This window comes from Plodia interpunctella, chromosome 14 (genome assembly GCF_027563975.2).
Source record: "Plodia interpunctella isolate USDA-ARS_2022_Savannah chromosome 14, ilPloInte3.2, whole genome shotgun sequence".
Lineage (NCBI taxonomy): Eukaryota > Metazoa > Arthropoda > Insecta > Lepidoptera > Pyralidae > Plodia > Plodia interpunctella.
In genome coordinates, this window is record NC_071307.1 from 8,265,459 (window position 1) to 8,283,626 (window position 18,168).

At 35.8% G+C, this 18,168-nt stretch overlaps 2 protein-coding genes across 3 annotated transcripts in view; one reads left to right on the top strand and one right to left on the bottom strand.

Annotated features, from left to right (window-relative positions):
- LOC128675125 (transcription activator GAGA-like) overlaps positions 1-10,793 on the top strand; it is a 29,053-nt gene extending 18,260 nt beyond the window's left edge. Inside the window, exons 9-12 of one of the 2 annotated variants that reach the window (XM_053754284.1) lie at positions 1,148-1,466; positions 2,420-2,533; positions 4,975-5,028; positions 5,887-10,793. In XM_053754284.1, the coding sequence (XP_053610259.1) occupies positions 1,148-1,466; positions 2,420-2,533; positions 4,975-5,028; positions 5,887-6,326 (927 nt within the window). In that variant the 3' untranslated portion in view covers positions 6,327-10,793. The remainder of the gene's footprint in view (positions 1-1,147; positions 1,467-2,419; positions 2,534-4,974; positions 5,029-5,886) is intronic. The other variant, XM_053754285.2, reaches the window with a different exon arrangement.
- A 276-nt stretch (positions 10,794-11,069) lies between these two features.
- On the bottom strand, positions 11,070-18,015 carry LOC128675126 (uncharacterized protein). The gene is made up of 5 exons (XM_053754286.2): positions 17,428-18,015; positions 16,726-16,886; positions 13,762-13,868; positions 12,311-12,447; positions 11,070-11,805 (listed from the first exon to the last, which is right to left on the bottom strand). The coding sequence occupies exons 1-5, from the start codon at positions 17,805-17,807 to the stop codon at positions 11,217-11,219; spliced, it is 1,374 nt and encodes a 457-aa protein (XP_053610261.1). The 5' UTR covers positions 17,808-18,015; the 3' UTR covers positions 11,070-11,216.
- Positions 18,016-18,168: the final 153 nt, after the last annotated feature.

Below are 18,168 nucleotides of genomic sequence, written 5' to 3' on the forward strand. Positions count from 1 at the left end.
CTCTCTCTCTCCTCCATTCAACTAAGATCCGCGAGAAGGTAGCACTTCTGTCTTCATCTCTCGGTAGAGAGATAATACACAGTTCTAAGGAGGCATTTCGCACCAGGTGATATTCTGAAGCTTAGGAAGCACTTCAGAATTCTTAATTCTTCCTGTTGTGGGTAAGTAAACCATGATGACAGTATAGAGCCAAAGGTTACATGAAAACAACATTTTACAACCGGTCAACCTATCAATCTATTCAAGCTTATGCTAGGCTTGAATTTTACAGTATATAATCTCGAAATCGCGAAAATAACTCTCACTTTGCCAGTTCTTTTTAATTAGCGCCTTTAACACTAGCCACTAATAAAATAAATAAAATATAATAATCACAATAATTTCCTTGAATATCCACAAGATGCCATTGACGTCACGAAGTATAATATAATCAGTCAATAAAACACCAAATATAAGTGTGACGTCTAACGGGGCTTCGACCAAATTAGATTCACACGAGAAAGTAAATAGAAATTATACATATGTTTAAAGATTATATTTATACTAAGACTCACGTTTTTTCGTGAATAATAATAAAAAAAATGAAGTTTGACAATGATACCATCTTCGTAATGCTAATAAGTCGTGTCATTAGTGTTAGAAAAGCGATTTGATTATACTTAACTAGCTGCCAGTACCGGCTTCGCTTGGGTAAAACCATAATAAACCAGCTGTTGCCCGCGGCTACGACGGCGTTAGTTTCTCGAGGGAACGGTTATTTTTACGGGATGAAAGGTACGCTATGTCCTTTTCCATACTTCAAACTATATGTATGCAATATTTCAAGAAGATTGGCTGAGTCATAGATAAAATTAATATATTTATTTTATCTGAGTAGATAGAGCGTGAAGAGGTAAAGAACAAACAAACTTACTTTGGCATATATAATACTAGCTCTTGCCCATGCAATTAACCTAACCCAATCTAAAAGTTAATCTTACGCATAATAGTTTACTCATAACAATTTGAACAATAACTAATCCAACCTAAAAGTTAATTATGGAAAATTCAAGAAGATTAGTTATACACCTCGCTCAACCTTTAACAAGAAACATATTTATAAAAATTAATAGTACCTATTAATTCACCCACAACTCTCATATTCCAGGAGGACCCAACTGTGGATATGGCAAACGAAACAACTGGACAAAAACGCGAAAACAGTTCGGAAGTTATGTCCGGCATGGTGCGGACCACGCACAGGGAGTCCGGACATTTGGTGTTCACCCCCAGCGGTGACGTCATGCTGCCCCCCAGGACCGCGCCCACGGTGTTGAACTCCACCCTGGACTCGGTGAAGAACGAGTTCTCCCAGGCGGACCTGCTGGACCCCCCTCGCAGGGGGCGGGGGAGGCCGAGGAAGACGCCGTTGCCGCTGACGCCCAAGATCAAGAAGAAGAGGGGACGGCCGCCGAAGACGTCGCTTGGTGAGTACAGTATCGCCAATCATTTTATTTTCCACATTAATATTCTTATTTCTGTTAGCATCGGATCAAATTATCATTGGAAAGCAGAACCATTTGGTGTCATTCAATGATATGGTTGACAATGAGTTGTCGGAGAAAAAGTAGAAAAGTGGAATCTGGGTTCCGATTAAAAAACATAGAGATTCTGATTGTGTGATTTCTGACATATTACAAGACGAAAGTCCTCTGCCGCGTCTGTTTGCGATAAATTCAAAAAATACTTCACTAATTTTCATGCGGTTTTCATCAATAGATAGTGTGATTCCTGAGGAAGGTTAGGGGTATAATTTGTTATGTTTTTACTAGAGCGAAGCCGGGATGGGCCGCTCGTTATTATTACATCCCAATTAATATTATTAATTCGAAATTAAGTTTGTTAGTTCCCTCTTCTCGCGTTATCTACTCAACAAATATTCTTCAAATTTCGCATATATATAATTAATAGTCATCATCATAAGCCTATCGTATCGGTCGGTACAGCGTGTCAGTCTCCTCCACTTCTGTTTGATGTTAACCGATCTGTTACTTCCTTTTTAGCCATATCCTGCCTGACGCACTCAATCCACCTCTTCGACCTGCCCCTACTTTTATTCCCATTAAATTAAAAAATTTAAAATCCATAACCAAACATCTAGATTTTTTAATTGAGAATTTAAAACCTACCTATATTTGTTAATTGACGTCTTTGGAGAAAAGGCCGCAGTGAAGTTTGTTACGCCGCTTCTTCATCTGCGCTTTGGACGTCAATAAGTGACGTATATCATCTTATATTGAATAAAGAATTTTGAATTTGAATTTTTCTAACAATCAAGAGTATGGCGAAGGAAATAGTACCTTTCATCTCGGAAAAACCCATATCCACACTCGTGTCAGATTTAATTAAAATATCGGAATAATAATAATTGTCGTGGCAGACATGGAGGGCTGCGTGCTGACGAGCGGCGCCGTGGCGGGCGCGGCGGGCCACCAGCTGCTGCTCAAGCGCAAGCGCGGCCGCCCGCCCAAGAACTACCTGCTGCCCAGGACCGGTGAGCGAGATCACGATATAGTCTGTCTCTGTAGCGCTCCCGACTCACCTATACTTTACAGATTGTAAAGCGTCCCAGTTGTTCCTTGAGCGCCCTCCTTAACGTGTCCATTTTTATCGATTTCTTTTAATTTATAGCGGAAACTAAAAAATACTACAGGCGATTATTACTACACTAAAGATTATATTTAAGTCCCAGCAGTGGGACTTTAATAATAATAAAAAGGTTTTATTAGAGACTAGATGTTTCCCGGGGCTTCGCTCCCGTGGAAATATTGAGATCAAATATAGCTTATAGCAATCTTGGATATTGTACCTCTCTAATGCAAATAGGTTCGGTAATTTCGGAGATCACCCACTTCAAACATACAAACTCACAAACGCACCCTTAAGTATTCACAGATTTCCAATGTTTTATTTTATAGATATTATAGATTTGTAGTCACAATTTACGATGAGAATTTCAATGGCCACCGTTTCCTTTGTGTCAAATAAAAAACTTAAATACTTTCTAATATAATCAAGCTTCCGAATTCATTGCTTTGGAATACTACGCTAATAAATAAAAGAAATTGATAAACATATGATGTTGGCGCTAGTGTGCGATTTAGCCCAGTCTTCAGAACTATGACATAAAAAATATTATTAGTTCCTTCGGAGAACGAATGAACTGCTACTCAAGTTCATTAAGTCTCGTGTGCAGTGCTTCGATCATTTTCCATCTCCGGACCGGGAATCTAAACCATGTCCTCCATTAGATATTCCAAATGTTATTGCAACAAAACCCATCTTTAACATCGGTTAATGAACGAAGATAAAAGTGAATCTTTGTCCTCACAACCTTATACTCTGATTACAATGTAATCATAGATATTTAATCTGTGTAATGAGGTAAGTACTGGCCACTACTCCAAAAATTATTATGTGGGTTTTCATAATTTATGTATGTTTCGTTCCATCATAATCCTTACTCATTTCAGTGTGTGAAGTATCATTGCAATGTTTTCGTATTCTCGTATGAAATCTCAAATTGTTATGGCACTTTTATTAAAATTGTATTATTTTTATAATTAATAATTCCGCAAATTGCAACGTCTACAAAAAAGTTATAATAGCATATTGCTATCATTATTCCGCCAAGTCAACGGACTCGTGTTTTTACATCAACATCTTCAATTGTACAGTCGATAGCACATCAAGATGTCTAGATTATTTTATCGTTTTACAGGCTTAATCTAATGCAACTACGCTAAAGATAAGTTATATATTCGGTATATGTAATAAATGGCTGTAAATTTCTCTAAAGTGCAATTTAATTTCACTACATAAACTCAACAATTTACAACATACAAAAACTCATACAAATTAGTGCGTCGCAAGGGTGCATTAAACAAATGTGGTTTACTATTAATTTCAATATCGTTGCTATTACCACCGCATACATATCCATGCAGGCTAACTTGTCGTGTGGTTGACTGTACATCTTTTACACGTGTATGACTCACATCCACACAATTGTTTTTTTTCTTTTTCACTTTTTTTGTGTTTGTGTTCTTATTATTTCGTGCGTTATTGCTTTTTGCGGTCGTCTTCTCTTGTCGTAGGTATTTTGTATTCCTAGAATCACACGTGATTTGAATAAAAAATATCTAGACTTCGGTGAATCATTTGTAGCAAATGATTCACCGATTTTTTTCCTTAACTTTTTATATTTTAAACTTAGATACAATGTGTTTTGGAAATACCCAACTCTAGGTTTATAGAAAATTGTGTAATATGGTCAAAGTTTGTAGCTGTGGTTCCAGCCTAATTTGAATGATTTTGAACCGTTTATATACCATAGACAAGAGAATATTACATCGCTTTATGTCACCCCCCCCCCCCCCCGCCCTTCCCGCGTCCCCGGCCGTGCTTGGCTTGGACGCTTTTATCTGGTTTATTGTCGAAATGCAAGTAGCAATGTTTGTAATTATAATGTATGTTTACAAGCACGTTATTTTATTCGTGTCAATATAAGACGAATCCGCCTCTAATTGTTTTACTCCTATCGAATAAGTCCAATACCGGTGTCAGATCTTATTCAAGTAGCTTAAAGATATCTGACATTAAACGACTACCGCCACCTAGTGGCAGTAGAGTACACAAGTGAAATTAACAGTCAACTAGTGTGCAGATTTCCGCACTGTTTTCATCGTCACTGGAAACGGTCGTGGAAAAAAAATACTACAAAACAAATCTCAAAACACATACAAAACCAAAAAACGCCTACTCTAAAAAGCAACAACTTAAAATAACTCTTTTTGTCTCTCATCTTGGTTGTTTCCGTCGCCACGGAGTGTCGTAGACCATGAACCGCTTTTCTATCTATACCATCGCTACTTGCATATACAATTCGAACCATCCCCAATTTGGTAGCTCAGCTAACCGCCAGTCTGTCCCTAGGTATGGATATGTCAATACCGATGCAGTACGGGCTAGCGGATCTCTCGACAATTTGTTAGTATACCACTATCAAGAGCATGTGAAATTGGCAAAATTATGGGACGAATCGTCGGTACTAATCGGTATTTTATTGTCTGCTCTCAAAAGAAAGGCTATAAGTTGGGAAAATGAAATTATTGCTCAAATTTTAAACATGATTGAGCTAATATATATCAAAAAATATTTTTTTTGTGGTTAATAATCGATAAAAATATGGGCTATACTTTGTATATTTATGATGGAATTTACCAATATCGGGTAATGTTTTATTTGTTTATTGTGAATATTTAATATTTTGATTTTTTTTTTCTATGTGCCTTTCCTTTGAGACAAGACAAAATTATAACATGTAGTTAAAACAATAATACGAAATCATTATAGTAATTGTACACAAATGTAGTTAGTTGCACAAAATTAATTAAATCAACATTAAGTTGAAAAGGGTAGGTTAAATCTCCCGCGATAACTAGATATGTTTATATATTTGCATTTATGTACTAATCCCATACTAAACCGCCTGCTTTGCTTTGATCCGATTAACTCATTTTATCGTTACTAACACGTAAACCTAACATAGAACTTAACCTTAATATGTAGTCAGTAAAATATAAACTAAATTTGTGTAAAAAATAACTAGAACCCGTTTGTTGTGGTATTAAAAAAAACACAATCAATTTCGACTTTTCTTTTTATTAAAATATACGCTTTCTTTGTATATTTGCAAATAGTGTACATTTCAATAAAAATACATGTGAAACATGTGTACAGACTTTTAATTACCTCAACTAACGCATTATAAGTAGTTTGATGAAACAAAAATCCATACCAACATACATTTTTTTAATTAAAATATTATTATACGTTTAATTTCAGACGGCCGCCCCAACGAGAATTACAATGCTACGAACCTACCTTTCGGCGACTTCTCCTATCTCACTGAGATGATATACAACCCTCTAGCGTTCGGCTACGGGGTCACCAGCGTCGACCCGGACCGCAACGTGGACGCCGACCACAACATGTCCACAGAAACTTCACACGACAGAACCATCGACGTATCAGACTCATCATCAGACGATGAAGAATCTCGCATTGAGCCTGAAGAAAACGTTCCGCCTGTTGCTATGGAGACTCAGATCATGACTGTAGGTGATTGCCAGATTGTTAAGCTACCCCCTAATAATGAAGATAAGGAGGAGAAACAGGAGCAAGTGGAGAATAACACAGTGGTGTCCACCGCTCCGGGCGCGGTGACCATCACCCCGATAACCACGGTGGGCGACTGCACCATCAGGCCGGTGGAGAACACATAATATGCGCGCCGTGTCGTCTACCCCATGTGAGTCAGCCATATTATTCTTTATCCCGTGTAGGAGTTCGATTGAGGTTTTCGATGGCGCTGCGTGCGTTTTTAGCCATTATTTAAAAAATATCATTTAACATTTATATTTCTCATTGAAGTGAAAAAAAAGCAATGCTTAGAACGTTCATATTTTGTATCTATTCACTTGAATGGATTTTGACAGGAGTATTTTATGAAGAAACATAATATCTCTACATCTATGTATTATGGTCTGTTTTAATAAAATGACAAGTTTAATTAGATAACAAACATAATTACAAAATTTTCCGCTCAATAAAAGAAGTCCCGCAAACGCGACACAGTCGCTAACACCAACAAAATGGCCGATCTATTATTGATAGTTATACATGTTACCGCGGGACTTTTTTTCGAGACGCAGAGATCAAGCACGCAGCTAGAAAGAAAAAAGTAAAAAAAAGAATAAAAAGAGTTTTCGGAAACGTTATGTAAAATGAGTAAAGTCTTCGGGGTAGACAATACACGTAGTAGATATACTATTATTGTGGTAGCATTCACTCGCATGCGATGTTCGATATAAAACTATCGCTTGCAATAAATCGTATCTTCCAGTGTGAGTAACTTATACACTTATGAATATATACTTTATAGTAATTAACAGCCTGGCGAAATTCACTGAGACTTATTAACAAGATGGCGCAATTGGGGGCAGTTATAAATCCAAAATGTATAAAATCAATAATGTCCTATCCTATAGTGCTGCTATGGATTTATATTCAATGCCGCCATGTACTATTAAATATGTTGAGAAATAAAGTTTCAGTAAATTTTTTTCAGATTTATATATCAGCATTTTAACGTGTCGTAAATTTTAAATATATTCTCGTTAGTTAAGCGTGATCGCTACTACAATGATTTGAAAATATATTTAAAAAAACTTCAATCGCTTTAAATTGGAATATTTCAAGTGACTGTCGAAATATGCATTTAGATTGGTGGCGAAATAATAATGATGAACTTATGTACCATATGCCATAAGCTTTACATAATTTTAACCGTGATACTCAGTATAACCGTACAGAACAAATAGTATGTCACAATTTAATATGGTGTTCCACATGAAAACAAATGACAGAAATATATATTGATATATATTTTAGAAGGATATCATTTTACATATTAATGCATCACAATCCACACAACATGTCTTATAACAGCATTTATAATGCATTATGAATAAATAAGACTGTTTTTTCTCTATATTGAATGATTGATATAATTATGCCTTATTCGAAGGCCATATGTATATTTTCATGTGGGACATCGTTTATCATTAAATAGATTTAATATTTTGCGATTATCTACATAGAGGCAACATATTTACCAGGATGTTAAACGGAAACTATTTAGGTACGCAATGTTTATGATATAATGTGCACTTTGAGGTTGCCTTCAGTGTATTAATTATAATTTAACGATACGCTTCTCAAACTTGTGTACTTTTTGTTCGGTTATTTTATCTTTGATGTAAACGTTGCAATGAAAATAACAAATAAAGATATGAAGGCATAAGAAATACCACGTAAAAAATACACAATAACAATAAGAAAATTAAAAACTGCCAATAAAATATTAGAAATTCTTGCTTGGCTCTGTGGCAGCCATTTTGTAAACTTCACAGATAAAATAACGAACACGTGTAGATTCTCTCTTCATTGTCTATGGATCTGATTTGAGTACGAGTAATTTATAGGGAGACTCGGATATTTGAGTGGTGTATAACTTAGCAACTGATTGGCTGTCTATATAATATAATTCGTTTATAAGTCGGTTATGTAAACGTGTAGGTGCACGCTATTCGCCTTTCATATTCTGTATCAATCTCTGTGAATATTAGATCGTAGTACGTAGTGTCTTAGATAAACTTAATATTCTAAATATTAACTCGGCAACACCATAAAAGTGATACCACGTAAGCTACATATTTTTGATCATACAATCGTATGAACATGTGTACTAGTAACATAATATATATTTCTTTAATCGTTTTGCCTGTAAAAGCAATGAGTAACGTATCGTAGTGGTATATTAATGATATGATATGCAATATATAGTAAACCCCAGACAGCTAGCCATTCATGAGGCTGTAAGACAGCCGCGCGCGGACTTCGATTATATTTTTATAGATCAAAATCACTTTAGTTCCTTCCGTTAACAGTACGTGAACCGACTTTTTTTTTTAATTTGTCGACATCAAAAGTATTAATCACGCTACTGGCCCCTTAAATTATATTCTGTACAGTAGTATAGTTCCTAAATTGTAATCGATACAAAATTATAACCCTTTGACTAGAGTAGCGGATTAAATTAATTTCTTTAAAATCATTTAGTTTTTAAGTTTACGATCAAATTTATTTAAGTTCACTATTAGTGATATGTTAACGATTTAAGGATTATTTGGTTATGTTGATCAAGACTGCTCGGATCGTTAGACATTATCGTTTCGAGTCGGAGAGGCATGGCACGAGTCTCAAGGCAAGCTAAACTTTATTGAGAATTATTTAATATAGGAAACTGTATTTTTGTAATGAAATAAGATAGATATACTATCGATGTGCATTCTATGATTTATAAAACACCATATTAACGCTCGTTCGAGACAACTTTTTATATATATATACAAATTATAGAGTATATATCGATAGAGACATACTCCCATACAGTAATCGTGTATCCTTGTGGCATAGCTTTAGTCTCAGTTACGTTGTAAGTTATTTTGGCTCTGTGTTGTCGTTAAGTTTATGTGTGTCCCTTGGTTTTGTTTGCGAGCGGCTTAACACGCAGATTATATTACAGACGGATGTAATTATATAAACTAATTAAAATATCGCTAAAATCAGTAATAAAACAAACAATATTGAACAATGAATTGAAGTATTTTGCAAGTTTATTCTTTAAAATACATCAAATTCAACCAACAATATATCTGGTATTGACGAAAATTATTATGCTTGAAATTAAGTAGAAGTTGATCAAAAACACTATACCATAATATTCTAAAGGTAACACAAAATGGCGCGCGTGTTGAGCCGTAAGCGGTCTATTGGCAATATGAGAGTTGATTTGTTTATGAAATGTTAGATCGCTGAACGATTGCATTTATTTAAATTTTATTGGTTTGAATTGAATCAATGGCACTTTGAGAGATCAGCAGCTGATATCGCATTACAAATTGATAATAAAACACCATATTTGACAGTTGAGAAAATGTAAAATTGCTTTTAAAAATACAAATTATCATTTTATAATTTCATTAAGTCTGAAATCACAATAACTTCCTCTCAATGTGCCAGAGTTATACAAAAACGAAATTTAACCCAAGGCAGATAAATTATGTTGAAATTAAAATTATGGTGTCACACAAACATTACGACGAAAAGGAGGCTAACGCGAGCGAATTCACCGCCAGGGGCGCTGGCGCGTGTGCGCGGGACACTTAGACAGAGAAAACGATTGACTTCGTCATCTCTTTTGTTTCTGTTCTCACAATAATACACACGAGATGAAAACGGGGCAGAGCGCTATCTTCTGTCTCTCATGCCCAATAAATTAAATGAAATTGGCTAGGCTAGTCCTTTTTTTGGCGGGACAAAACATTTTACAACACCATCCCCTAGCGACATTTGCTGGTATTAGCTCCCCTCTATTAGTACCTAATCCCGTATACGTACTCGAATATAGCCTTGGCTTAACTTTAGTTTCTGTTGCGTATATTATTTAAATATGTTTATAACGTTTGTAGTTGAGTATTTTTTGAGAGCGTCCATAAATTATGTACCTATTACGCATCTATGAACAAGAAAAATTGGTTATGGGCGTAAGAGATAACATTTTGAAATGACTTGACATATAGACAACAGCATAACAAGCGACCCATACTGCATTTTGGAGGTATGTGTACTACAATTATGTGATGTAATAAGAACTATTATGGTGTGATCTATACTTATGTATTTCTAGGCATTTTGATAAACTAGCAATATAAAGGGTGCTTTTATCCTCTTTGTAATCAATACTGTATTTATTATCCGCCTCCATAACAAATTTGTGGACACCTCTCATGTTTAGTTGTTAGTTTACGCATATTTGGCGATAAATTTATTTTTTAAGTTTTAGCAAACGAACGATTTTTTTATATTCCTGTATTTGTGAAATGTTAATCATTTTACGTTGTGATCATGTGAGTGCAAAATTATTTTTTATTATTATTTAACCAGTTTGACGGACGTCAACTAGGGCAGCAGATATCCCAACGTTTCGTTCTGCATAGTCCAAGAGCAGTATTTTGTAGATTTAATGTTTATTCTAATGAACCTTTTTTATTATTTTAACATTTATCAAATTCGATCGTTAGTTAATTTCTAACAATGAAATATTTAATAAAGAAATCACAAAATTAGCAGAGTTTAATTTGTATCTTACCTTTCGTCTAGCAATAACATCAAATATTGTGTGTGTTATATTTTAAGTTTCTGATATTATATATTTGGATTTAAATCTAAATTTATATATTATTTATAGAATTAAGAACTATTATGGAACAGAGTATCGCCATATGTATTACGAAATCCAAATTTTTCCTTTGTTAAATTGTCCCCGACATTTAGTTCACACCTAATTCAATGCAAATTAAGATCAAATAAAAACATCTTCAGCACGAATAGCAAAAACGACAGAATTTGCAATCATCATTTATTTCATATGTATAAATATAGATTTATTTTTGGGTGACCACACTTTAGTATTGTATAAACATAAGAGGTTAATTACAACTAGTTTATTATGAGATAAATCTTAAGATATATAAATTATGTGCGTTTAATTAGGTCCCTGGTGGGGGTGGGGGGCCGTTGTTGACCCACTGGGGCTGCGGGCCCGAGCCGCAGAAGTTGGCGCCGAACACAGGGACTGAATGTCTGAAAGGCGGCATGCCCATATAGTTGCCGGGCATTCTGGGGTTTCCGCCGAATTGGAACGGATTGCCCATGAAGGGAGGGGTGGTGGGGTTGAACGGAGGGGGGAACATCGGTGGGCCGGTGAAGGGGGGCGCGGTGAAGGGGGCTCCAGGGTCCGGGTGGGGGGGAGGAGTCCTCATGTCCATGTTGGGCCACGGGCGCGAGTACCTCGGGTACATGTTAAGGTTATTCCTTCTGGAACTGGCTGAGAACGGATTGCGTCCCCTGCTGGGCCCGCTGCCGAACCTGCTGCTGGACTCCGAGGGTCGCTGGTTCCTCCTGGGCTCTGGATTGCGCTTGTTTATGGACGTCTCTCCACCGGTATCCTCGCGCTGTCTCTGTCTCTGTTCTTTCCTCTCTCTGTTCGCTCTCCTTTCCTCCTCGTCGTCGGAGTATTCGATCTGGCTCGGCGGCGGTTCCACATCGTGCAGCCACGACGCGTCTGATCCTTTTACTCTGAAAATTATAAATAAAACCGGGGTAACACTAGATCTATTATAATACATAATTATTTCTGTTACACTTTGTTATTGTTTGAGTGTTTTAAACCTGTTTTGCTTCCTAACATTTGTGAAACTGTAACACATATACCTACTATGTTTCTATTTGAACCTGTTAAGTTTTATTGACTTTTTTATAGGTATCATTACATGCACATACATACAGACATTATGTATACAAATAAACACAGTCATTCGAATTTAACCTTATTGCCAGTGACATATATGACCTATAAACAACTTTAAAAAACACAAACAAAAGTGTTTAATTGAAAACAAATTGAAAGTATTACATTATTTCTGTAACACTTTAGAAACAGAACTAAAATCAATGAATCAGTAGAAATCATAGCCGAATCTTCAAAAAGGTTTATTTTCGCTGAACTCAAATGCAACGGGGAACACACGGAGACGAGAGGATCTGAGACTGAGCTGAGACATACAGCACAAGCAGCACTCACTTCATGAGCTCGCTGAGGAACACGTAGCTGGTGTGCGCAGTGCGGGGCGCGATGTACGCGTCTGCGCCGACTCGCACGCCGCGCGCCGCCACGTGCTCCGCTGAGTTGAATCGCACGCAGTAGTGCGGCTCTGTCACCTGTCAAACAAACACGACCTATTTCTGGCGGCCTCTGGACGAACAATTATACTGTGCAATACGAATGAACGGAAGGATATCTGGTCCGGTGAAAGAGTCTGTGTATCTGTTATAAGTTTGACAAGAAAATTATATTTTTCAATTTGATCAAGTATCCTTGTCATTCCTTCATATTGCGCAATATAATTAACCACCTAGTGGAATGAATCCGCTCAAACTTGTTTTTTAATGAAAATCGGCAAGTGCGAGTCGGATTCGCGTACGAAGGGTTAACAACATTAAAGCTAACATTTTCCCATAAATATAAAGGTGAAAGTTTTGTGTGAGTATGATTTGTTACTTCTTTACACTTAAATAGCTGGGCCATTTTTTGTGAAATTTGGTATTGACGAAGCAAATACCTTGGGTACAGACACTAAAAAATTAGTTTATTTTCACCACAAAACAAGTATATTTCATGCATAATTTGACAAAGGAAGGGATGGACTGGAGACTTAGCCAGTTGATTATCAAAATACATGTGTTAATTAGTCTCCGGAATTAAATCTATGTACAAGATGGGTGTCGATTTTACATTAATTAAACCATAGGAAATAATTTATCATCAATCAAAATCTAGTAAAAATATATTGAACAATAGTCTATTTTTACATTTAATCTTTAATCAATCAATGTGTACTTGCATAAAAAATGCATATGCATATTGTTGAAGCAACATAACAGACCATCATTTAAATGCATCTTAACGTAAAAAAAAACAGCTTTCTCAAATTGGGATGCCCACCAGTCACCAGCTCCTTCGCCAGTTAAAACAAAAAAACATTATTGCTAATATCATAGAGTCGAGTTTCAAATAACTCCATTTACTGGCAATTTGAAACATGTAAATAAACAGCGACGGCACTGAATGGCTTCAAGGGCGAGATTGAATTATACGGAACATTCAAGGATATTCGCGTATCGATTTGTTATATTAGTAGCCTATCATTATGCGAACGAAGAAATAATTCATGTATGCAGGTTATATAAACGAGAATCAATCCCATGTAATTTTAATAATATCCCATCTCATCAGTGAAATTATAAATGCATTAGTTATATAAAAAGGTATTAGCTGTTGCCCGCAGCTCCGTTCGCAGTAGCCTATGTTTGACCGCGAGTCAATAAATAAAAAGTTTCATCAAAATAGGTTTTACGATTAGTCTGAAAGCGCGACAGACATATTTTCCGATTTTAAAAAATAACGAATATTAGTATGGAAATATGGATAGATATGTAGCGTAATAACTCCATGGACGAGAAAGGTCTACTTACGGGCCCGAAGACATCGAAGACCTTCCCGAGCGTCTTGGCCCCGTTGTCCAGAAACAACACGCTGTCTAAGTCCACTGCTGGGGTTTCAGGGAATGCACGAACTATCACTGGAATTAAAAATATGTATTCAGCACTTACATTTGAGAAAAAATAAGAATTCATGTTCTATCTCTTCCCGTCTTTTTAGTGTCAATTAATATTTTTAATTAACTTTATGATCTTAATTCCAGACCGCCCCATTCAAACATAGGCTACTTTTTTTCAAAAATCAAGCCTCAAATTACTATAATGAGGAGTGATATTGAATGAGAATCATATTTATTCCGTTTTGACAGGGAAATTCACGTGGGCAAAGCCGCAGGCAGGCAAATTGATACAGTTTCAATTTCGTCAGAAAACAAATCTTATTTAAATAGAACTAGCAAGATTTGATTACAAACAAATAAAACATAAGCAATTAAACTTGTTTGAATTTTGTACCCAGCAGGGCGTCTCAAACTTACACGTCGCCTTAATCGTGGTCTTTAAGTCTAATAAGACTTAAAGACCACGAGACAGAAAGGGGTCCCGTGGTAAAAAAAAAATACTACAAAAAAGCAATACACACATGTTTAGAATTAGATAATAAAAGAAATAAAATATTTTATTTAAAAAGAAACAGATTCTAAAGAAAGAAAATTAAATAGATACATTGATATCAGAAAATCGATTTGGTGTAGGCACTTTAAAACTTGGCAGATTTCCAATAGACATTGATTTACTCAAAATCACAGTAAAATCGCCGTTATTACCATCACATAGAGACCATGCAGGGTAACTTTTATATGAAGACGACTGTACTACCCTAAAGCCACTGCCAACACAATCAAGTTATCTTTTTCTTTAACTTCGCTGCAGCGTACATTTTTTTATCAAACAGCCTCGTTAAGTACCATTAACTTGTCCAATAAAAGTGTAATTTAAGATTGTATTTTTTATATATTAATAACCATGTATTTATTTCCATTGCACTAGAAAATCAATGTAATTACATAACCTGGAGAGACGAACCGGGACGGGACGCTAGTCTTTTTAGTAACAGAGAATGTTTGTATGTATGCCAAATAGGCTGAATATATGGAACTTTTAAAACAAAACAACAATTTATACCCATTCAATGCAAATAAATATTTTCTTTCTTTTTTTATACTAAAGAAAATTTAATCACACGAAAAGGAAGTTACGGGCACGAATTAGACATAATTCTCTGGCACGATAATAGCTGTTTGTAGTCCACGGGTGTTACACAACGTCATTCTTCACAAACCAAACAGTCTAAGGCCATTGCACCTGTCGAGCACCTGTCGTAGTTTAAACAATACTTCGGAAATATCGTCGGCAATTCGTGCCATTTTCTCAAATAATATTATTGTTCTATTTGGTGCGTGTAGAACGTTCCGCCCTAGAATAGGCCCACTTCATATACTTCCGTGTATGAGTATTGTTTTTAAATAATGAAAATATTCTTAGAACTTTAATATTCCAAAGTTAGGTGAATATTTCATACAAAGTCCAAGTAAAAAATATTTTCATTTCTTCAACTCTTCTGCAAGAAGAAGTATAAGATATCTATATTATTATTATAAAGAGGTAAGCGTTTGTGAGTTTGTATGTTTGACGGGGGTAATCTCCGAAACTACCGAACCGATTTCAAAAATTCTTTCACCATTAGAAAGTTACATTATCCAAGATTGCTATAGGCTATATTTTATCTCAAAATTCCCACGGGAGCGAAGCCGCGGGCAACATCTAGTAAGTAATAAAATAATACAAATAAATAACTGTGTTGAAGGCTTTGCCTTACTAGTGGGTCACAAGTCTCAACAACAGCACCTATCTACTAGATAAAAAGAGATGAGTTAAATGAAAAATAGAACACAAATATACTTTAATTACTACATTTCTGTTTTAATTTTTATTGATAATAATGATTACGACGAATTTTGAGTTGAAATGCAGAACAAACTATTTTAAATAATTTATAGGTTGTAAATTGGGTCCTAGTTCATTTATTGTCCCAGGGCCTTTGTATTCCTAGCTACGCATAACTGCATGCCACTCATTTAGATTAGACATAACAATGATTTTCGTGAGAAAAATTGCTAGGATTCTGATGCAATTATATGCGAGAATTTCGTCATTTGTATCATTCACATTTTTTTGCAACAACTAGGTAGGTACCTATTATTCCTCACTAGCTTTTGCTTGCGGCACCACTCACATGAACAGCTCCCATATGTGCTGTTCTTTTTTCTGGGATGAATGGGTATCCTTTGGCCTTCTCCATACTACAGTATGTAAAATTCTATGTATGTAATTTTTTTTTTAATCAAGAAGACTATGTCATTCTGATTTTTAAAATGGCCATAAACTCACTGCCTTTCCCTCAGAATAACTGCATATGTATTATTTCTTATCAGTATAAACAAATGGCTTATCATTGTCATAACATTTCCACTTCTAGCATTCAAAGCATTTTGACGACCTCGGTGGTGCAGTGGTAAAGATCTTGCCACTGAACCGAGAGGTCTCGGGTTCGATCCCCGGTTGGGTCATGATGGAAAATGATCTTTTTCTGAGTGACCCGAGTGGTTAGTCAACAAGCATTCAAATTCAGTGTTGTGTCCGTAGACACAACTCCAAAATTTAAAAAGTATGATGTCATCTCCTGGAGATATGCCTGACAATTTTTGGTGAAGATTCTAGCATTATATGAAAAAACAAATGGTGACTAAGCATGTGTGTGCAAATATTATCCCTATTTAGCTAGTACGGTCAACAGCACATCAAGTTACCCTGCATGATCCTCTACAGTGCCATAATGGCGGCGAGTTTGCAATGAATTTGAATAGGTTGATGTGCTGTTGACTGTACATATGCTATATGTTGGAGGCAATGGAGTGTGAACATGCAGAACATACATACCTAATCTATCAACAATGCTGGTGATAGTGCCAATCTTCGTGGTCTCCTGTGACGGCAAGCTGATGGCGAGGTCCTCGATCGGCGGCAGGTCATCTAGCTCCAGCTCTCCATGGACCTTGGGAATCTCCACTTTTCCTGATCGGCCAGCTGTGTCTTCATCCCTGAAATTGTAATACATGTAACTTCTGCCAAGGAAAATAAAAAAACTTTGAGATAATTTGAATATAGAATAATTTAAATATTTCATCAAATCATTACTATTTTACTAAAGAAAATTTCTAATCTATGACTAATTAGGAATAGCTTTCATTATCTTAATCCAAAATAAATGTTTCAAAGATAATTTGGAAAAAAGCTAAAAAGCTTGGTAAATGTAAATTAATACTATGACAAATTTATATAAATATCTGCTCATTTGAAAAAACGACAGCCACTATTTCTTTCTTTTCAAGTGATTTTATTGCTAAATAGGTACTATACTATTATTTTTAACACTCTTATTAAAAAACACTTATATTTCTTACACCTCACCTACATATTCATGAGTTGGGTCAAGAAGCCCTTTAGGAGAAAAATAAAAACAAATTACAATACATGTAAATAGGCATATTACAAAATACCTGTTTTAAAAGTTACACAAATCTAAGGTCAGGAAATAAATGTTGAAATAGCTTTGGAACTCTTATCGCAATAGAAACTCACCCGCTGGAGATTTCTTCGATATCTTTGACAGAGTCCACATCACTATCACTGCAATCTGACGAGCTATCTGAATCCGAATCATCCCTGTACTCCGTCACCTCGTATTCCACTACGCCACTATCCAATGAGTCTATTATCATGTGCCGAGTACCCTGATCATCATCATCATCACGAACACTACTCCTGGCTATCGGCCCGTGTGCACACGCGTTTATAATATTGTTTTTCAACACCATTTCACTAATTTCCGCAGCGTCGGAATCCTCATTTCCTGTGTTCGATCGCGTCTCAGTGTCATCAGAATCGGAATCTGAGGCGCCGTATTCGGCGATTAAACTAAGCGACACGTTTTTATTATTGCTTTCATCAAGGTTTTCCATTGTACCGAGCGATGCGTTAACCGCGTGCTACAATGTACTACAACACTAATAATTTATTCAGTTCCAGTAGTTTCTCTAATAACTAACACCGTAAAGCTTTGGAAACTGTATTTAACCCCAAGACAAAAGGGAAAAGATAAATGGGAAATAAAGGAAAAATAGAAGGACGATCACAGGCACGACAAAATAACAAATAAATTGACAGACATGACAAGGGAAATAATTATTTCCTTTCTGTTGTCAATTGTCAACCAGTCTCTGATTTTGACAGTGACAATTCAATGGCAAATGTTGCAAGCTCCCTGATTTTTTAATTATTCAAAATTACTAAAGAAAGACAGGCCTAGTATGTTGATTCACC

What these genes read in the sequence shown, in the direction of transcription:
- LOC128675126 (XM_053754286.2), bottom strand. Translation starts at nt 17,807, where the DNA reads ATGGAAAACCTTGATGAAAGCAATAATAAAAACGTGTCGCTTAGTTTA. An exon ending in ATCGAAGAAATCTCCAGCGG is followed by an intron (nt 16,887 to 17,427) that starts GTGAGTTTCTAT and finishes TTACAATTTCAG; the next exon opens with GGATGAAGACACAGCTGGCC. An exon ending in TCTTCGATGTCTTCGGGCCC is followed by an intron (nt 12,448 to 13,761) that starts GTAAGTAGACCT and finishes TTTGTTTGACAG; the next exon opens with GTGACAGAGCCGCACTACTG.